At 30.8% G+C, this 23,615-nt stretch overlaps 1 protein-coding gene across 1 annotated transcript in view; it reads left to right on the top strand.

Moving 5' to 3' along the window:
* Positions 1–472: 472 nt before the first annotated feature.
* The window catches only part of LOC136982882 (piezo-type mechanosensitive ion channel component 2-like), a 128,143-nt gene continuing 105,000 nt past the window's right edge, over positions 473–23,615 (top strand). The window contains 7 exon segments of the mRNA XM_067279433.1: positions 473–633; positions 7,728–7,820; positions 12,019–12,111; positions 15,333–15,452; positions 19,130–19,589; positions 19,806–19,965; positions 21,729–21,980. Of these exon segments, the coding sequence (XP_067135534.1) occupies positions 7,754–7,820; positions 12,019–12,111; positions 15,333–15,452; positions 19,130–19,589; positions 19,806–19,965; positions 21,729–21,980 (1,152 nt within the window). The 5' untranslated portion in view covers positions 473–633; positions 7,728–7,753.

The following is a 23,615-nucleotide window of genomic DNA, read 5'->3' as shown; positions in this document are numbered from 1 at the left end:
ATGGCCGCGTGGCATGACTAACATTTTCATGGAAATGGAAGCGAACAGATCACACTGGGATATATGTCGGATAGTTGGGAGACAGAATTATTATGGGCCGGATTAGGAAGAGTACACTGTATATAATCTTGCTGATCTTTTACAAATATATAAACTAAAATACGTATTAATCAGTAGCATTTAAAGTAGAACTCTAATAAATATTAAATTTTTTAAATATTCAAATGAATAATAATAAACATTAAAATAAAAAGATAAATATATTATATTTGCAATAATTTTTAAGAGCACTTTTTAATTTTTAAAATTAATTTATATATATATTTGAACATTCAATTTTTTTTTTTTTTTTTTAAATTTAAATTTTAGAAAATTTAATATGAAGTTTAAAATTCGTCTAATTGGCAGTAAACGTTAAATAAACGAACCAATGACATTGTTCTTTTCAGACAATTTAAATTTCAGTAAAACGTGTCAAAATCTGATTCGTTTAAAATACAAACTAATTCGAATTTTTTTTCTTTTTTCTGGAATAGTATCACGTTAGTATTTAAACTTTAGAATAGAGTTAGAACTAAATTTCAATGTTTTAATATTTTACAACTTTTAATGGTAAAATATAGAAATTGTAAGGTAAGCAATATCAGAATAATTTGATATAAAACTAGAATAAAAACAGTAGTGATGATAAAAATTCAGAGACCATCCAATAATTACGTGTTAATTAAGTCACTTTTTACCCCCTTCCCCATCTTGTATACAATGATGTATTTTTTGCGACCCTTTCCCCCTTAAACTGTTCCCTATACATAAATAATGGATGGCATCTAGTCTACGAAAACATAAAATTATTACTTATTTAATGATATAATTAATTAATATTTAGAAAACACTAAATGTACTGTACAGTACATTCAATTAGAAAATTATTTCTTATAAACGGTCCATAGTGGTACCTGCTTCTATAAATTAATGTTATTTTTAGTAAAAACAAATAAAGCCTTTAAGACTACGTTTATTAATAAAGAAACATTCTACATACTGTATTTTAATTGTCCAAAGAAAAAATAGCAAAAGGAACTCGCTCTACCACCGGGCCCATATAAGGGCGTTTCCACCCGAAAAGGGATTTAGGGATTTCTTAGGAAAGAAAGAAGAAAAGGAAAACTTAAGGATTTTTAGAATGCTCTTTTTTAATCCCCAAAGAAGAAAATGCAATTCTGCAGAACTTGATTTGGGCTAAATTAATAATGCTAATGGTATGAGTACATAATTTTACTCAACATTGCAACGAATGCTACATGTTATTAAAATTTTAAACAATTATTGTGGACCTGCATCTTCCAACGTGGAACACAACAATCGGCAATGATGCTGTTAGTTCGAATGTTAAAAGAGTGATTTGTTGAATCATTTTTAATAAACATCACTTGTAAAGTGTCTGCTTTTGTTAACAGTTGTGATAACACACTTCAGAACTTTCATTACTTTGTTAATAAATTTCAAGTTACACGATTTTCCAGATAAGGACTTGATATTTTGCAAATTTTCATTACAACATTCAAAGCATTAATTTTCCTACTTGGCTTCTGAATTTGTATTGGGAGGGATTTTTTAAGTGTATCAGTGGCGGATTTCCTATTAGCCCCTGCCTAGGGACGCAAGAGTTGGGGGTACAAAAATTCAAAATAATAATAACAAATAATAATAAAATAGCAAAAAAATAATTCACAAATGAATTAGTGCAAATTGAAAACTTATGATACATAGAGACAAAATAATACATCAATTGAGTAGAGTTAATATAGCCTCTACACCCAATACATATACGAATATACTACGTATTTTGCGTGACGACTTGTAGTAAGTTACTAATGATGGGTTTTCAACAGAGTGCCCTTTGCCTTTTCGATATTTAAAAATCTGTAAAAATATAATTCTTGTAGAATTAAAATTATAATATAGGATCATTCAGTGGAAAAAAGACACTATTGCTTTGGGGATGCTTGCATGTTATAGGTCTAGAGGCGCCTTATTCTCAATGTGCCACTAAAGTGTATGAGTGATTTTTGTTTCCTTCAACTTGACAATTCTGATTGACTATCGGTGTCAGCCATATTCCATAGGTACGAGTCCGCAAAATCAATCTTCACTCCCTTGTAACACTTTACCTACGCGAAGAATCCATTTTCAGAACTGATCGGATTCTCAGAATTTTTAATGAGTTGCTATGGCTTGGAGCGTCATATCTATGCTGGGCAATTCTATTATGGATTAGGCTAGTCGCACGACCCACTAGTCGTGCGACTAGCCTAATCCATTTGGCATAACGGATGTCTAGTCGTACGAACCACATCGCGCTAATCTTGTTGACAGCCAGTATAATCACATTGTACTGGTTGTCAAAATGATTAATCAACCATTGACACGTATGGGCGCGTTTCTTTGTCAAGCAGCTAAGTGAACAAGCCAATGATATAGTTCGTTTCATATGAAACGATCTATGTCATTGGCCTGCTTACTTAGAGCGCGTTTCCTTGTCAAGCAGCTATCTCTCTCTAGTATCGGGTTAGTAGTGGCTGATCTGGAAAGAACCGGGCGAAGCTTTTTTGCTTGACCATATGAAATTACTCGCAAAGAGCCGGGGGAAATGCCTTTCAGAAGGTCTTATAAGGGTAATATGGCTCCTATTTAGGTGTTTTTTTTTTTTAACTCTTTCTGCCCTGTGGGCACTAAGAGGGCCTCTTTTAGTAGGCCCATTATGGGTTCGGCCAGGCCCACAATGGGGCGACCGGGTGGTGAGGGACGGGGCCCGACATATCCGAATGGACCACCCCCCGAAAAATTCCTGGGGATTATTCGACCCATTCGGATTCGATCCCGGGTCCCCCAGAGCGGTAGGCTGCCACCTTTACCGCTCGGCCATCCGGCCGTCTCTTATTTAGGTGTTAAGAGTCGTGGAGAAAACCCGGAAAACTCCACGTGGCCAGCCCGTCCTCGGCGAGCGCGAATCTACGACGGAACTACCAGTGTTTAGGGAACTGCTTGGCCACCACGTACCCATTGACACGTCTACTCAGTGACGGATTTAAGATGTGGCGCCCTCGCGACATGAAACCAGAGACCGGCAGGGGGCGCGCAAGGCGGTATAAAATGAGACGACGCTCGCCCGTCAGAAACGCATACAACTACTATTAATGGCAGTTATGTCACACTTTTGGCGCGTTTTTTTATGCAGCGAAATGACGTCACAAGCAGCGTTGGCCATTTAGAAACGGGTTTCAGAGGATTAGCTGTAAAACGCTCCCTTTACCAGGGGGCGATATAGCCTAGAAGCTCATGCCCATTAGCTGATAAAAGACGAGATGACGATCTCCTCACAGACACTTATTTCTTACCCCTGGTAATGAAACAACCAAACTGGGGAACCGAAACCAAGACGCGCTTTGTAGGGATAACGAAATCCGTTTCCATCGTCAAACCGAAAATGTGGAAAGAAGTGAAATTCAACATTTTCGCTACGTAAACAGGTCAGTGACAGTCCTATAACTTTATTTCCATTAAAAGTCGCCGTTGTTTGACATGGAGTCTATTGAAGTTTTCCAAGTCGCTCATGTGGCCATTAATTAAACCACCTCAGTTTTCGAAAAAACCTAAATCTGTGGTTTGTGAAACTTGCCAACATCTCTGCTGATACAACAAGTATTGCTATGTCATCTTGACGACTGAATCGGACATTTAGAATCCATACATGACAAAACCACCCTAGTACAAAAATACCACACAATCAAAAGGATATTTATGTGGAAAATCAAACATTTAAACTCTGAACTCTATTACAAGGGCCAGAGATAGGCGACCAATGGCCATCACAACTGCTCACAAAAACAGGTGCAGATTCAGGGGGGCATGGAGACGATCTCCCCCTCAGGCTTCCAATATTCCAATAACCCAAAAACTCAGTGTTTAGACATTAAAACTTAAAACTGTCAAACTCAGCTATGGCTCACTTGTATTGGATGATTAGATTGTACCTAGCATGCTGCTTCTTGATTTTTTCATTTTTCAATACAAATAAATAAATCAGAAGCACTGGAAGCAGATTAAAAAAATGACCTTGTTTTTATCGCTCCCCCTGTGACAGATGTCTGGATCCACAGCTGTATAAAAATGTGTGAACTTGCCGACATACACTTTAGTAAAGATTTGCTAAAGTCGTTGTTGCTCCAGCAACTTCCAGAGAATGCTCAAGCTATTTTGGCCCTGCCACAATTTGTCACAATGGCTGATAAAATACATGCTGCATGCTTTAATTGACCACTGGGAGTAGTTCTTGAGCATGACTTCAACCAAACAGAGGATCTAACAATATAAGTGAACAAACTCTCCACCTGGCTATGCGCAACACCAAGAAGACGCAGATTATTCAGAATTTTCCACAGCCACAAACAATCTCTGAACTACATTTTGTGGCAATGTTAAACTTCTACCGTTGTTTCATTCCAAATGCTGCAGCCATTCAAGCACCTCTACACATTTTTTGAAAGGTATTGAAAAGAATGATAAACAATATTCCATGGACTACAGAAACAATATCTTCCTTCAATGCAAAGCTGACCTAGGAAAGGCTGCCAAAATGGCATTCCAGCCAAGTAACAGCAAGTTATCCTTAATGGTCAATGCTTCATATCTTGCAATTGGATCTGTTCTCCAATGTCATACCAAGGTCCATGTTTTCTTATCTTTTTCTCTCGTAAACTGACAGATGTAGAACAGAAGTATAGCACTTACAACAGAGAACTTCTTAGTATATATGCATCAATCAAATATTTTTGACACCAACTGGAAGGAAGACACTTCAACCACTGACCACTGATTTTTGCCTTTGACAAAAAGTCTACATTCTGTTCTCCCCACCAGCTCTGTCAACTCAACTTTATTGTTCAATTTAACAGAGATATCAGACACACATGGATCTGAGAACACTGTAGCTGACACACACTCTTGGATCAACAACATCTAACTACCTCCGTCTGGACTTTACTGCAATGGCCCATCAGCAAAGTAAGGATGAAGAGTTTCGAAAACTAATATTAACTAACAACCCTCCAAATCCTGCCACTCCAACCCAAAAACCAACCACCACAATTTGGTCTGGATGATGCATTCGATTTAACTGTAGATACCTTTGAGCTCTGCATCATCAGCACTGGGGTGCCCTTGCGACATGAGACCAGAGGCCAATGGGGCACTCTAAGGTGGTCTTAGCACTCATTATTGAGTCCTAAGACTTCTTTTCTTAAAATTATAAGAAAAAAATGTTTTGGGGCTCCGGAATCATGGAGCTTTTCTCATTTGTAAGTTTTCGAGCGTTGACTAGTAAAGTTGCTTTAATTTGGCTGAATAAGCAAACGACAGCCTGTGTCGTTTGAAACTGGCTATGTCATTGGTTTGACTATTAAGCTATTATTATACGTGGTAGTAATTCATAGTAAAATGACAACCATAGAATGTCATTTTACTATGCAAGGTGCCTAATCAGCATCAACGACAGATCATCTATGATAGACAATTGATGATACTGAAAATCAAAATGACCTTTTAATTTTCGATATCATCAATTGAGAATGTGTTCCTAAAAATGCAGTTCTAATTAACTATGTAAGGTCTGTTTTAATATAGCTAACTAAAACTGGTTGTTCAGCTATATTTTACATCAACACTTCCTGTTTCTTGAAGAATGCATTGTTTACCTGTTAGCAAAAGGCATTATCCACTTTTTATTATATTACAGCAAAGCATCGATTATCCGAATACCGATCAACTGAAACATCAGTTAACCGGAAGCATTCCAGTCAGCAAATTCAAATTTTCACTAGTGCTGTGGCGCTACAGCACTCTTTCCCTCCCTGCCGACCTAAACTGTAGGCCTACTTTATTGTACTACTTTATATAAGATATATATTTGTAAGACCTATGATACAAAATATATACAGTACAGTTTTGTATGTAATATGTTTTATCGTAAATGATCAGTTATCCGAACAATCCCAGTCTCGAATTATTTCAGATAATCAATGCTCTACTGTAGTTTCCTTGACCAAAATGCTGAACAACTTGACTTGTTACTTTTGTTGACGACAAAATTGACAAGAGGACATAAAAACTCTATAAAATAGACAATAAAGATGTTATAATCTTAGCTTGGGTCAAAAACCTTGTACTATATCAAATATTATCTAATATGAACTTTTAGCTGTATAAACTTGCATAAAATAGCCATACCAGTACTTATCAGCATGAAACCAAAACTACCACTGGTCTTACGTCATGTTTGAATAGATTAAAATGATGATGCAATTATTTATTGTGACATCACATTGCCAGGCAATTTTTAATTTATCCCATTTAAAATATATGCTCCACCTCAAATTAGTAGTGGCTTGCCCCTGTACATCATACTTTTCCATTAGCAATAGAGTTGTGCCAGTCATCTAACACCTTTCAGGGGAAATTTTTGAATTGAAATAACATGACTTCTGGTTTTCATTGGAAGCTCATATATAGTTAATTGGGGCCTCCTGTCCCTAAGGTTTCCATATCTAGTCTTGTCTTTCATCTATCTAACTCTGTTCTGGAGATTAAGACAGTGGGAATTTATAGGTCTATAACTTTTTCAAATTGCATCCCAATAATGAAAAATCTGATTGAGAGAAAGTTTATGGTTGATTTTAGGTAAAAGTTTTTAAATGATTCAAAACTCTCAACTCAAAATTTTTGGGTCATTTCTGTGATACCTGAACTTTAGTTGGTGCTTCTAATAAACAATAATGTCTGTCACTGTCTCTGATAATTCCATCTGGAGAACAGCATAGCCATGGCATTTCTGGGCAATGCACTCTTCATTGAACAGATATCTGAAGAGTTTTCTATCAGTATACTCTATTTGGATCAGCTGGAGATATGTATTGGTTTGTGCTCTTATATCTTTGTTGTTCCAAAAATGTGGCTAAGCCTTGTTGTTTGTTTGTATTCTAATTTCTAATTTTCAATATTTTTGATTGCTGTCCTTTTTTACATGAGAATATGATTTAATGTTTATTGTTAAGAATTTTTTAAGGCTTTGGTCAGTATTGTATTGGTTTAAAAGAAAGAAAATGTAAATATATCATTTAACCAAAGACATATCCAATGAGAATGCTTATAGTGCTGCAGTACGCCTTGATACCAAAGCATTCAGTCTTATTACTTAAAAATGAATACAATAATGCATATTGCATGAATTCAATTAGGTAAGATTAGGCAACTAAAATAATTTTAAGGTAATTGAGTAAAAAATTTTGTGGCTTGGTCCTCCGAAATCTGCCTTGAATAGCACCTGTATTCTCAAAATCCTGGATATCTCACTGTAGTTAACATGTGCATGATATCATATTAATACTTTAAGAAAATTTTACAATAATTTTATTTTAAAACAAATAGTGTTTATAATAAATCTAATTTTTGAGATACAATATACATACTTTTTCACTTGTAACATTAAATTTATTGCTACATATACTATATTTGATTGATTATCCCCTCCTAAATATTTTGTTATTCAAAAATATTTAATTGTAATTTAAATGATAATTAAATTTAAAAATATTTATTATAGTTTGTATCATAAGTTTAGTAAATGTTTTAACATTCAGTTATAAATAAATGAATTTTAATTATTATTACAGGAATTTTGAATGTGATAATCTCAAATATGTTAGTGAGAGAAGCACTGTGTGTTTGCTTATTCCATGTTGTATTACCAATAATTCTCTTAGTAGGTAAGTTTTTACTGTAAAATATATGCATCCTGTTGTTTGAATTCTATTCAAGTTTTAATGGAATTTTTTATTACATAATTCTGTGAAATGATGTATTTATAATTTATAAGATATTTTTAAACATGAAATAAAGTAAAATGCTTCATATTCCAAACTGGGAAAGTCTATAGAAATTAGATAAAATCTTGCAGAATGAAAACTTAAATTATCCAAAATAAAGATATTTTTAATAGCAAATTTTGAAAGTTATTGGATACTAGTTTTAGCTAGACTGGCCAGTTCTCAAAATTGATAAAGTGAAACAGATTTTTTTAATGTTAATAATAGTAACTGTGAAAACAGTTTATCCATTGAATTTGTTGCTAGAGATAGAAAGACTGGAAAAAAATGCTATCCAAGACTGCTTGTTATTCTGAAGAGGAAGTTATGAGTTATTTTATTATTGCACACTAGTTAATAATAGTAATTTGTGTATTTTTGAAAACAAAAATATTATTTCAAATTGAAAAAAATGGCTTAAACCAGACACATTCAGATTTTTACTGTAAGTTCTAGTCAAATTAAATATTTCCAGGGAGATCAATAATTATATCAAAAAATTTTTAATTTTTTTGAGTTTTTCACAAGTAAATTAGATTGCATCAATACAAAAAAGACAAAGCATCCCATGGTTAAGAGTGCAAGGTTACATATCAATCACTTTTACAATTAAGTTTTGTGGAATTTTTACTTGTTCCCAGGGAAGGACAAGTGCTCCATTTGCTCCTCCCCTATGGACACTCATGTTTCCAGATAAGATTTTAACTATTATGAGAAAAAAAGCTATGTGGTAATATAGGTTTCCACGAAGATGTCCAAGATAGGATAGCAGATGCATATACCACAATTATCTCAGATAAGTTAAGATGATTGGTCGTCTTAATTGCAATGTACTGTACATTGAAATACATGAAATTACTACAATCGATATGTTAAATAAAACTGCGAAAAAAAGAAATGTCTTTAAAATGTAATGATATAAAATAATATAGGTGATAATAATAATCATAAATTTTTTTCTTAATGAATTACTAATTTATTTTTTGGTCTTTCTACCCTGTGGGCACTTAGAAAACCCTTAAAGGGGTGGCTAGGTGTTGAGGGACAGACTATCCCTAAATAATGGGTTTTTTTTTACCACATGGATTTGATCCCAGGTTCTGCAAAGTGGTAGGCTTAGGGTTGGTATTATAGGGAGGTTAAGATTTTAAATGCTCCTTGACTTGTTCAACATTTATAGAGTGAGTTCTCCCAATATCCCTTGTGCTTGTATATATTGATATATACAAAAACTTAAAATTATTGAAATTTACTGATAATTTTAGAAAAGCAAATATAAGAGAATAATTGGAATGCTTAAGCTGAAAAGGGATTCTTTGAAAACAATTGGAATCTATAACCTGAACAGAATTTCTTCCTAAGAAATAATTTTAGCTTGAGTTATTTCATTTTTGACATAATACAAAGGATTGTGAATATTAAAGAAAGAGCTAACCAATGACAAATCTAAGGGCAATGTTCACACATTCAGTATTTGCCAAAATATTTGCATTTTACCAAAGTATTTGCTAGTGTTTATCACTTGATGAGCACACATGTACAGTACAGTACATACACATCACTTACTGAGCATTGGTTCTTTACGAGAATAATGAATATTCATCTCTCAGATGAATATTTATTGTTCTCGTAAGGAACCAATGTAGAAAATGGAGAAATCTCAAACAATAATTTGCACTGCTGCTTTTATATCATATCTGTTAATGAAAAAAAAGAAGCCTAAAAGAAGATGGGGATAATATCACTTCACCAAAGCAGATAAATGTGAATGTGAAAAAGAAAAGAATTTAAAAAAAACATCACAATAGAACTGTATTGCAAAAAAAAAACAGATAAAATTACATAAACTAAATATTTAAACTACACACAGATTGAAAAAATAAGACTAAAATGGCAACATGATGAGGAAACCAAGAAAATACACAAAATGTATGGATGGACAACATAAACATCTAGAGGCAAATAATCATCTTTTTTGATTCAGCACAATTTACCGACAGGAATCAGGAAATAGAAAATACTGAATATTCGCCATGAGTAAATCATGCACACTACTAAGTATTCACCAAATGTTTGTTTGGCATTTGGCAAACACTGAATATGTGGATGCACCCTAATACAGGTACCTTTTGCTTTACCAAAGTTTGCTTTTATGAAAGGCATTAGTACCTGTTTTAGCTAACTAAAAGAAATCCTAAGAGAATTTTACTTTTAAGAAAAAAGTGTAAATGCAAGAATAGCATGATTAACAGTAACAAATTCAGGTTTGTTTATAATTATTCAATTTTTTAAAATTTGTATTTTTTATATGTATATATTTTTTCTTTTAATCTTTGTTCAAGATATTGATGGAAACTCACATCTGCATCAGTTTGTTTATGAATTTTATGTTTTATATTTTATTAACCAGATCTATCCAGGTGTTTATGATGCTGTGGCACTTCCTTGATACCAAAGCTATCAGTTTTGTTACATTAAAATAAAAATAGATATAATAATGCATATTGCATGTACAGTGGATGATCGGTTAATGAACAGTTTAGACAGAGAAAAAATTGGATAAGGAACACTTTCACGAAAGATTTTTATGTTCAGACCCTGAACACTTCACAGAACAAACACAAAAGAAGCGACATAAAATAATGAATATAGATTGGTTTTTCCTTGTCTACAGGTAACGATTTGAAACCCTTCCTAATACAGGAGATGCTCATCCTGATATCAATCAGATATTATTCCTCTGAACTTTGAAACTTTCCATTGTAATTCCAGCTTTTTGTTTACCTTTCTGACAAATAATTTCTTAGTCTTTGCGAGACTGTTGGGCACTTGTTAAGTTTTGTGTCAGTTTCTATTTTCTAAAGGTGAGAGTTTAACTGTCCTACCAGATATTCAAAAACGGTTTATGCCTAATACAAAATTTTGAATTTTATCTGGGCCTTACATTTACATAATTCTTTCTTGCGCTAGTTGATTTCTGTTCACTGAATTTTTATGAGTGCTTTTCTGGACTTTTTATTTCAAAAAGACATTGATATTATTATGAAGCCTAAAAAGAGTGGAGTGTCAAGAACCTCACCTTAGAAACCAAGCAAAAGATAAAAGGTAGAGAGTGGGCAGATGTCTGATGGTGCTAGGCAGTATGGCTTGAACAAGTCTACAGTAGGCACAGTCTTAACTAAGAAAGATATAATCAAGAAGACTCTAGCAGCTAAAGGAGTAACGAAAATCACATCTGAGAAACAAAGATATGCCATCTATGAAAAAATGGAGAGATTGCTTTTAGTTTCTTAAACATACTAAGAAAGTATAAAACTTTTTATTTATTTTTTGGAGTTTCTAGGATGAATTAATCAAATTCCCATAAAAATCTATGGTAAATTGATAATTGGTTAACAAACAATTTGGATAGCAAACAAAGTCTTGGAATGGATTATGTTCGTTAACCGATCACCCACTGTATAATGACTAAAAATAGATAAGATTAGATAACTAATGTAATTTTAAGGTATTTGAATAACATTTTCCAAAAACCAACAGGGGACACATAATACCTTGGTTCCCCTGAATCTGTCTTGAGCAGCATCCATATTCTCGAAATCCTGGATATACCAGATATAGACTTGTATATTAATAAGTATACATTTAGAATGCAGATATTTTTTTTAAATCTGTTTAAGTCACAAAAATTCACAATAACAGAAAAATTAAAATAATAATAAAATAAAAGTGATTATAAAAACATCAACTTAGAAAATTGTAATAGTAAAATTCTTATCAGAATTATTATAGCATTAAATACAGATAGAAATATAGAAAGATACAGTAAATAGTATTATTAAATAAACTTTAAATATAAATATACAATAAACTTTAATTAAATATATATTAAAAATGAATTATGTTTAAGTATAAACAAACTAGACTGAAAAGTAACACAGGCTACATATTTATGTATAAATTAGTGTATTATAAAAATAAACAATTCATCACTAAATAAACTGATACCAATGTGTAAGTCTGATACAAAATAAGTAAAATAATATAAGTAAAACATGATATTAAAATACTTTAGTGACAATTATTTATTTTTTATTAGCTGGAATATTGCGTTACAATGCATTCTCAATTATCTATATAATTTTATTATTGTTGGCACCTCTAATACCTAGTTCATCGTTTTTTACTAAAGGTTTGTAAGATTTCAAATTTTATATTGTTAATTAATGTTAATAAATGTTATCAGTTTAATATTAAATTTGTGTAGAAATAATGTTGTTATATTAAAGTTCACTTACTCTGACATTTCTTCAATATATGTATTTATTACAAAGTTTAAGATTTGATATATTTATAAAGGTAATGGAAGTGTGAGATCTGGAAATCCCCCTGAATGTAAAATTATAATAATTGTTCCCTATTTTGAATTGAAATTCTTCCTATTATAAACATCCTGCCTAAAACTGTCCTGGCCGAGAAAATATGCATCCCCGGCTGTATAACTGTCAACTATCCATTGTTCTTACGCTGAGTACAGATCATCTTGCAACTTAAGTTGATAGTTAGCGCCCGAATTCGCCGTATTGTTTCCAATCCCGGGAACACCTATGGCCTAAGCACATTCATGTGACCCACTTTCCCAGCAAAAAGTTATAAGATGCTTCCTTTCCCCCCCTCGAGGGGAGTCCATCATCAACCTAGATTGAGTCATGATCTAGTCCATTTTGTCCTTTGTGCCTAAGGGAATATTTTACGTTGTGCCTCAAGAGTTACCGATCCTTCCCTTTAAAAGAATTACCGATCCTTGTGACCAACAGAATATTTGAAATACTGATGTTCTAAGAGATATGGAACCCATTTATGTGAGCTCTCTCTCTCTCTCTCTCTCTCGCATGGTAGGGATATATAGCTTTTTATATATGTCACCCCTTTAATGTCAGATTTTGTAATGTATTTTTTTCATTAAATCGTTGTTATCCTGTTACATGGTGTCTTGTTTGCTCGAATATTCGCTTATCGCCTTACCACGACTCCACTTTCCCTCCTACACTCGACCGGATGAAATGTAGTCCCATCCCTACGGGATTCCTACCATCAAATAAGCCTTCTCTGACACGTGGGCAAGTCCTTCCAACTTGTTAGCCGAAATTAGACAGAGGTCTGACCTCGTCGTTCCTCCTCGGTACCCACAGAAGAGACTTAGGAATAAATTTAATGTAATTAGTTAAAGAATCACAACAAAATAAAAATCTAGCAACAAGTTGCTTAACTTTCCCAGAAACTTTGTTTGTGGTGCCATTATTATATTTTATTAAAAAACACTTATATACCGTATTTTACGGACTATAAGACACACCTTAATTTTTAAGCAATTTTTTTAAAAAAATACGTATAAGATGCACCTGAATTTTGGAGGCAATTTTTCGAAGAAAAAAGTTCATCTTATAGTCCATAAAATACGGTAATTAATTACAGTCAAACCTGTTTTTATGCGCTCTTTTTATGTGCGATTTTTATTCGTGCGATTTTTTTAATGCGAATTTTTAATCTGTGCGGTATAGTTGGCGACTAGTCTCGTGCGATTCGTCATGTCTTATGTTGACTTATTATAGCTAAATAAACTTATTATAGCATAAATGCACTTATTATAGTAATATTATTGCATGAATATGCGAAAAATGAAATAATTTACTTTTTAAGTCAACAAAACACCACCTGGACAAAAATATGTAAAACAGACGATAGACCAGACGATGCAGTCAAGTGCTGACATCTGTTGTCAATAAATTCTATTTCATACGGTTTTGAGTTATTTTCTATGTGAGACTTTTTTTATGCGGTCCCTGTTGACCGCATAAAAAAAAAATATTTTTTAATTGTGTCGCGAAAACTATTATTTACAGCCATTCGTGAAGTTTCGTGAGATTTTTTTTATGCGTTTTTTTTAATGCGGTCCCTATCCCCCGCATAAAAACAGGTTTGACTGTACTTTCAAATGGCAAAAAGCTTAATTTTGAGGATAGGGATGAGTTTTATAAAAAATTGTAAATGCCATTAATGAGTAAAATTTTCATCAAGTCTAATTCTACTCAAAATACAACACACTACCCTTCTACATCTACCCAATCTCTCGATCTTTAACCACCAAAATTTAATAGCATCAATTCCCCTAATATTTATTTTATCTGCAAATTTTTAGAAATTTTTTGACATTAAGCATAGGAGTTTAGCTTCAAAGTGGGTGTGCAAAATTGTGTCTCCCCTACACACATCCATATGTATAGAAAAATACTCCAAAGTCTTTTCCATTTCTCAATGTTTCAAGGTCCCAAGTCCAAAAGTGTGAAAATCTTGGGGGGGTCATGTTTTGACTGATTGCCAACTTTTCCTTTGTTATATATATAACAGAGCCAGGAAAGTGAAATGTTATTTGTTAAACTGGGATAGATACTTTTATGTGAATAAATGAATAGTTTTTAGAGGAAAATTTCAAAATTTTATTCTCTATTATAGTGGTTCTCAAACAGTACTACAAAAGATGGCTAAATGACCACAAATAAAATATTATGATAGGTTTCTTCTCATTTTTAATATATACTATTTGGACAAAGATTTACAGCATTCATGATAGACTAATAGCTAAATTGGTTAGCAGTTGTTATAGTATTATACTATAGCATAGCAGCTTTTTATAATTTAAAATATCAATACATTAATATATTTGCACCAGAAAAGTTTTTCACAGTATTATCCACTATCACAATTTTTCACTGAATAAAAAAATTTGAGAAATACTGCTTTATTATATATTATTCTAATGTAGTTTCTTCCTTTTAATTCTTAATATTAGTATAATTTTAAAGCATTGTGGTTACTATCTGTGTCTTGCTAAAAAATTAATATTCTGGCTTTGAAATCTGATTAAAATTTTTGCGAAGTTTTCATGTGATCTACATTTTATCTATAACTATATAACTATAACACATATAAGATTTGCTCCCATAATTAATTTGTATTTGTTAATGAAATTCATTAATTTTTGTCATTTATATTATATAGAAAGGTTCTAATTTTGCATTTTTTACATTTCTTTGCAATCAAAAGATAAACAATATACAAGTTAAAGCATCATTTCTAATCATGTGATGAGTTTAGAATTTTTTTCTTCTTCTATATAAATCATTTTTTCATTATCTCCTTTATAAATATGTCAAATTTGAAAACGTACCAATAAATGACTTTTGCTGCTGATATATAAAAGCAGAACTTTTCTGTATATGATTAGATCATACTGTATGTTTATTATATATACACAATAGAATAATATAGATATACCATAATATAATAAAATATTTGTATATATTAATTTTTATATATGATTAAGAAATAATGAAATATGTTGAATTTTTTTAGGTTATACTGGATGTTATCTAAAATGTGTTATAGGAATAAGTGCTTTGTTTTGCATTTTTCAAGTTATTTTTCAAGTTGTTTTAATCAGCTTAGGCTCTTATGGATCATTTATCAATTATTGTATGTATTTAAATTTTTTTTTTTAATTTAGCTTATGTTTTATGAAATTAATGCACTTTTAAGTGCACTAGCTTATGTTTTATGAAATTATGCACTTATTAATGCACTAGTGAATAGTGGTGTTTTCTTTCCCTTTAATATGATGAATAGCTGTGCGGAACTAGGAGATAAAGTCTAACTAACTTAGCTACCAGGCAGAACACTTGTCCTGTTTATCAGCAAATTCATATATAAGCAATTTATTACCTATGAAAATCGAACAGATGCAGTCTTTCAGCGTGGGCCTGAAATACCTAATCACGGGGTACGAACCCAAGAGCTCTGTGTAGGCACTCTACCTGTGTTTGGCTGTAGTGAGTTTACAAGAAAAAATACAAATGATTTCTGTTCACTTTGCTGACATTTGTTCTAGTTTCAGACAACTACTACAAAATCTTTTCAAGTTCTCTGATATTAAAAAACTTACCCACATCTCCCACCTTAATGGATGTATACCATTCCTGGTATAAATCCATTATTCTGGAAAGTTGCTGATGGGGGTGGAAAAGTCAAGAGGGTTGAGGGGTTGCAAAGGGTTATATGTGGCAAACAGCACTGCTGAGACAGACTTCAATTACAAGAAACTGTTTATTTGACACAAAATTAGTTTACAAGATTTCTGTGATCTTGGAAGTTCTAAGTCAGCAGTGGCCTCTAGGTCTTTCTCTCCTTTCCAAGATAGTCCCAAATGGAGCAGTGTCCTTGGTTCATGAATGACAATTTCCTTGATGTCTCAACAACTCTGGGATGATGTGGTCGACTTCTGGTGATGGAAAGATGCCGATCTGAGGACTAGAGACGACAGTGGGCATGAGACACACACAACAGTTGGTCTGACACTTGAAACTTTCGGGAGAAGAAGCCGTCATGTCCTTGAATTTTTGGGTTTTTATTAATTTCCATCCTTGATTAACCATTCTGATTGGTGGCTTTTCCTTGTTCTTGCTTTTTAAGAGGTTGATCGCTCATTACTAACTGTAATGAGATATCAGCTTAGATCACAGGAAAGGCCAAAATTAATGTTTAATTTGATCCCCCAACTGGAGATGGTTGATCTTGTTGCTCAGCCAAGACTTAATAACATATCATCCACTAGAAGAAAACACACATCTATTAGCTGTAATAAACCATGGTTTTTACTACAAAATCACTTACACAAAATGAAAAAGTAATTTTTAAATAATAAAAGTAAAACTTTTATTATTTAAAAAATTTCATATCAAAATACAGTCAAACCTCAGTTTCCAAACAAACTGGTTTTTATGAACAGAATTTTAAACTCATAATTGCACCAATTGTTAAACGATAACTCAGTTGCCAAACAAGCTATTTGGCAAGAGCCAGGCATAGATTAGAGAGAAACAGATGGTCAATTCCCTATACTTCCTATGTTAAAGAAAGTCAATGGCCTGACCAATCAGTGAAAGGACTACTAATTCAGAAGTTAGTTGTGTCAAGATTGCCTTGCATCATTAGACATCACAACATGAATCATCAATAATGTTGCTATCTATTTAAATTAGATTTTAATGCACATGTAGGAAAGATTCTAATTTTGTTTTTCAGTACATACCATAATTGAATTTAAATCAAATTAATTTATAAAAACTGTGTTAATTGACATTCATGTAATATAAATGGCATCAAAGAATTTGTGTTTAATGATGTGTAATCAAATTAAATAACAAAAACTTCTTATTAAATATAATTTTATTATTTCTCATTTCACACAATTGGCATTCAACATATTTAACAGTATTAATTAAATGCAAGAACTTTTAATGAACACCTTTTTAGAAAGGTAATAAATACAATTAAAAAGGTGGTAAAAAAAAGGCTTTTTTTGGGGTCAGGAATAGATTAATCCATTTTATATTGTTTCTTATGGAAAAATTTGTTTTGGTTTTAGAAAAACTTTCAGGAATGAATTATGTTTGAAAACAGGAAAACAACATTTTTCAATTTAACAAGTTTATCACTGACTTTTTTTAATTTCAATATTGTGACCATCAGCCATATTAATGTATATATTTTGTTAATTATTATATTTTAGGCTTAGTATTTTCTTTGTTCTTTGTTTTCACTATTCTACAACTTTCTTTCTTAATACCTTTTCCCTCGAGTGGGATCACCGGTTCTTAGAAATAATGTTGAAAAACAAAAGGAGTAATGAGACCCAAGGGTTTAGAAAGCATGGGAAAGGCAGGTGTGATTTGGAGTTTGTCAACAGAGGAAGGAGAGGGGTTGTACTCCTGATCGTGCAGAGACAGATCAGAGGTGATGAGTCCTTGTAAAAGCGGAGTTGGAGAGGCGAGACTGACGAGTGAGGTCAGATTGTGTGGCGCTCCATATCGTGAACAAAGAGATTGGGGGCTGAGGACTATTGTGACAAAAATTGAAGCTTTCCCATTAAAGATTCTTAGTGAGAGACTGTGAGGCTACCCCAGAAAAGATATACTACGAAAAAAAAAAGAAATTAAGAAGAATAGCAGAAATCAGACGAATACCACAGGACAGTGACCCATCCGAGACCACGTAGCTGAAAGTTCCCGGGTATTTCTTGTTGGAATCAACGATCGTGATGTTTTGTAGATGTTCTTCTGACATAATAAAAGGTTGGTGGTGTTGTTGACCCCTCGGGGAAGGTGACCTCATTTCACTCTCCCCTTTTCCAGCACTGACCTTCCGTGAGTCAAGACTATGTGTAATCTTTGTGCACTCTTTGTTCCTTTGTTATATAACTGGTTACGCTAGTCCAACTGCCTTTTTACCAATCTTTCTGATAAGCGCCAAGTCTAACATTTCTTTCTTCCTCTGTTCCTATCGTTATCCATATATCTATCTTCCCTTCCTTAGTTTGTAAGTAGATTATGTTATAGTTGTAAGTCTCTCCACATGGATTTTTGTCGCAACTTGATAACCCTAATTGTTGGAGAGGAAATGTCCAATTATATACAATAATTTGACAGCCTCACAACCTCTCCAACAATTAGGGACAACAACCATCATTGGACAACAACCTCTCCAACAATTAGGGTTATAAAGTTGCAACAAAAATCCATTTGGAGAGACTTACAACTATAACATAATCTACTTACAAACTAAGGAAGGAAAGAAAGATATATGGATATATATATAGATCAATCGCCTGTAAGTTGGGATCACAAAAATAAGAACCGGTTCAAAGTGAATAAAACTAGCTTGTGATATATATATATATTTTTCTGATTTCTGCTTTTTTTACATTTTCCTGTTCACGGAACTACATAACATTTGCTACGAACATCACAATATAATTCTTTGCACTACAAGTTAAGCTTGTGTTTGCCTTAATGCAAAACTTGCTTATAAATTTTGCTTTTTACTTCCTGCAATATGTACAAGTACTGTACAGTACTTACTATTTTAATAAAATTTTGATTGACTGATTAAAATAAAAGTGCTATCAGTTTTCATTAGATATAGATTTTTAAAAAAAAATTAACATTTAAATGAAAAAATCATCTAATCTTGTTGTTCCATTTGTTTAGATCTAAGTCTTAAATTTTTAAACTGTTTAAATATATTTATAATAATAGTTTATTAATAAATAATAATTTTATAAATTATATGACTTAAAAATTACAACACTTTTGCAGGTAAATGGGATGGCTATTTATTTGGATTAATAGGATTAAATAGACTTGATCAGCTTGAATTGTTACATGCCATTCGTTTGATTGGACTAGATCTTTTAGTACTTTTACTCTCAATTTTTATCTTAATAATTTGCAAATGTCTTGAAAGAGGTAAATGCCAAAACACCTTAAAAATTAGACAAACTTCAGGATTATCTTTTATTTTAAATGAAATATTAACTCTTGTATTTATGATAACTACTGCAAGTCTACAACCATCTGTTATTTCTTTTGTATATTTTTTATCATTCTTTGCAATATGTACTTTGTTAGCTTGGAATTTAAATCTATCATTTCAGTATAAATATACTTTATTTAAAGTCCCATTATTTATATATTGTGGCATTCATTTTATCATTTTATATATATATCAATTCAATATACTACAACAATTCATTCACCATCAAAGTTTTTATGCAAGGTAAGAAATATTAAATATCCTTTTCTTATCTTTAATTAATTTAAATTACAAAAAAAATGAAAATGTTATAAATAATAAAACAAATAAAAAAATATATTTGAACTTTTTCATCTTAATATTTTAAACATTGTTTCAACTGAATATCAATTTTTATCTTAATATATGTATTTATAAATTGTTTTATAAATTAATAATTCTATTTCATTTCACTTTTAGATTATTTGGCCTTATTAGGTACATTGATTTAAATTGTAATAATGTTCGAATTTTACAATATTTAAATCTAAATTGGAGTACTCTTATACATCCTTTGGCACTAATATGTTTATATTTTACACTTGTAACAATGTTTCGCATAAGGATACTTAATCCAATGGTAATTATTTTCAGAATTATATTATACCATATAATTATATAGATTTAATTACAGTAGAGAATCGAAAATCGGAATCAATTGGGGACTGGGGTTGTTCCGATTACTCATTTGTTCTGATTACCCATTATGTACGAAAAAATACATTAACCTGTCCGATGTTCAAATTTTTTTCCATTGCGTGTCGCTTCGTGTTGAATTTTTCTTTGTTGCATGTCGCTTCACGTTGAATTTTCATCGATTTTAAGCCTAATGAAAATTTTTATAATAATAATCGAGGCTATCATATCGTTAAAAATTATTTCTGCATTTTGTACAAACAAAATAAATATATTGAAGAATATAAAAACATGAAAATTATACTTTAGAAGTAAATCTAGTATCAAAAACGTTCGATTCAGCACAACACAGTCTGACTGAAAATCGTTCCGATTACCGGCGTTCTGATTAACGACTCTCTACTGTAGTTATAAAGTTATAAAATACAAATAGAATTGAACATTTTTGAATTTTTTGGTCAGAATCAACTTTTTGTTTTATTGATTTTCATAACAAATAAATCTTATGAATGATTCATTAAAATTTAGGGGAGAAAAGTCTATTAATGTAGCTTTCAGAACATTTATGAAACAAAATACAGTGGTACCTTATACTTTGAACAACTCCAACTTTAAATGCTTAGAGTTCAATTGCCAAATTCAACAAAAATTTGCTTCAGAGTTGAAAGAATACTTCACAGTTTTCATTTGATGCACAAATTTAATTTAAAAATAAGCTTCTGAACAAAGAATATAATCTCAAATTAGCAATAATGTTTAAAATCTACAAGTGTTATAATTAAATTACACATCTATGTTAAGTAACCACAACTGTAAAAAATACACAAAAACTTTGTTCAACCAATATAACCTTTACTTATTAATCATGGTATCTGAGAAGTGTATGGAAGAAACAAAGTCTAACTAGTAAGAGGAAGGCTTGAAAAAGACTAAGATGAAAAAGGAACTTGTGAAGCATGAAAGCAATGTATGTGTGGCAAATATGGTGGCCATGTTTAAGATGCCAAAGTCGATGGTGCACAATCAGTAAATACAATTTTCATTTTATTATACATTATTTATGTATTTTATTTATTGTTTTTGTGTTTTAATTTATTATTAGGGTGTTCAATTGTGATATTTTTATCTTAAATTATGTATATTTGCTGTTTTAAGTTTATTGAAATGGGTGTTGTTTAGGGTCTGGGAATGCATTAATTTGCTTTCCATTATTTCTAATGGGGAAAAAACTTCTTTGGACTTCAAACAATTCAGAGTTCAAACAGCCTCCTGGAATGAATTAAATTTGAAGTATGAGGCACTGCTGTAATAATTTTAAAAGCAAAAGACTGACCAGCTTCTGTTATATTATTGCATTGAATTTTTTTGTGAAGAAAAATATTTTATTATTTTTTTAAAGTTATTGACAAATATTTCAAAAACAATAAAATTTTAAAAAATAACTAAAAATATTTTTTGAGACACTTAATTTTACAAATTTTTAGTACTATAAAAACTGAAAAAGCAAAAAGACATTTATTTATGTTATCAGTTACTAGCAGGATTTACACTTAATTAATTAATTAATAAAACAAATTAAAGAGTAATTAACACTTAATAAAACTTTTTAATTTTTATTAATATATCTAATAGGTTACATTACTTAATATACATTATAATAATTATAATTTTATAATAAGTCATTATTTATTTTTTTTTTTTTTAAAGTTTTCAGGAAATGAATGCATTGAAAATTCATGTAATTCAATACAAGTTACAGATCAGCATAAGCCATTTGATAACACGAGAGAGGACATTTCTATAGTAAACCTTGAAGTGCATAATAATAATGAAACTAATGAAAATACTCAAATTATAAAAACTGAAAAACGAGTACATGAAAAAACAATTTTGTTTGCTAATTTTTTTTGTAAATTTATATTTAAAAGAAGTTATGTGGCAACCATAATTATTATGATGGTAAGTTGATTACTGTATTAAATATTTTAATCTGGTAGAAGTAACATATAATTAATAAGTTACATTTAAAGAAAAGGTTTTAATATGTCAAATTAACAAATTTAAATTGTTTTGGTAAATAGTGATGTGGTATTCCCACATCACTACCAAATAATAAGAAGAAGAGAATATTTTTATATTATTTTGAAATAGAAACTTGTCTGTAAGTTTATTAATAATTAATCAGAATATTGAGTTAAGAAAAAGATTCCTTAATGAAGTAGAGAGCATTTACTCTAATTTATAATAGATTTTCTTCAATTTATATGTATTTTGTGTATGTATGAAACTGGATTAAATATATTTTAAGAAAAAATCAAATTCAAGCACAAATTTGCATAAACTAAAATATTTTACTCAGAGCATAAAATAAAACATAAAAAACAGCATCACTATTCATCATTAAACATATAGAACAACTCCTAATTCAAATTGTTTACTCAAAACTGCTTTTCTGGAGTTTACACCTTTATTATCCTAGTGCTTTTTGGGTTCTTAATGTTCCTGAAGATGGGGTTGCAGGAACCTGAAAGCACTAGGATAATAAAGTTGTAAACTCCAAAGATGCCGTTTTGGGTGAATAATATATTTAAAAAATTTGCTTGAATGTTTTTTGGTTGACAATATCTCCTGAAGTTTAGCTGAAGAACGAAGAAATTAATAATTTAAAGTTAAATGAAAAAAATTCAGTATATTTGTATCAGGACAAATAAAAATACCATTAAACAAAATGGAGAAGCAACTCAATAGTCACTTTTCTTTACAATAAGTATGGAAAAGTGACTATTGAGATGCTTCTCCATTACTATCAAGATTCCACTCTTTTTGTTTCCTTTCAGAATACAGATTTAGTTTTAGTTTTTATATATATACAGAACATTTTGCTTTATATATATATTAAAAGCAAAATGTTCTGTCACTGCCACACACAATGTAAATTTAAAATTTTAATTTCATTTACAATTTGAAAATTTCAAAATATCTTTTAAACAGTTTTTTAAAACATTTTAATTTTCAATTGATTTGATTTTATGTTTAGTTTTGGTGTTAAAGCCAGAGTTTTAATTATTATATTTTTTAATTTAATTATTTTTAATAATTTTTATTTATTTATTATTATTAATTTAATTTTGCCTGCATTCTGAATCCTTAATTATAATTTTCTTTAATTAATTACAAGTTTTTTTTTTCTTTTGTGAGATAACTATAGAAATTGTTTTGCACGAAAGATAATCAAATTTAAATTTATTTTAATTATTTTAGTAATTTCATTAATTTTTGTTTTATAAATTTGCCTGCTTTTAAAAAATTTTAAATTATAAGTGAGGTAACATTAATTGAACTTTCAGATTATCTAGTTTGGTTAAAATTTATATGCAAATTACAATACAAGAATATTTTTTATTTCATGAAAAAATTTAAATAAAATAAATATGATTATTGTTTAGTGCAATTATCTCTATAAAGATAGTATGCAAGTTTTATTTGATTCTAAATAAAATATAGTTTAAATTTCTATAATAAATTTTTTTCAGTCTAGCAGTTTCTTCCTTTCTCTCTCTTTAATTGTAGAATGCTGCTTCAAATTACACTTCT

This window comes from Centruroides vittatus, unplaced genomic scaffold (genome assembly GCF_030686945.1).
Source record: "Centruroides vittatus isolate TY-2023 unplaced genomic scaffold, ASM3068694v2 contig_874, whole genome shotgun sequence".
Lineage (NCBI taxonomy): Eukaryota > Metazoa > Arthropoda > Arachnida > Scorpiones > Buthidae > Centruroides > Centruroides vittatus.
This window is presented reverse-complemented; position numbering and strand designations above follow the sequence as displayed.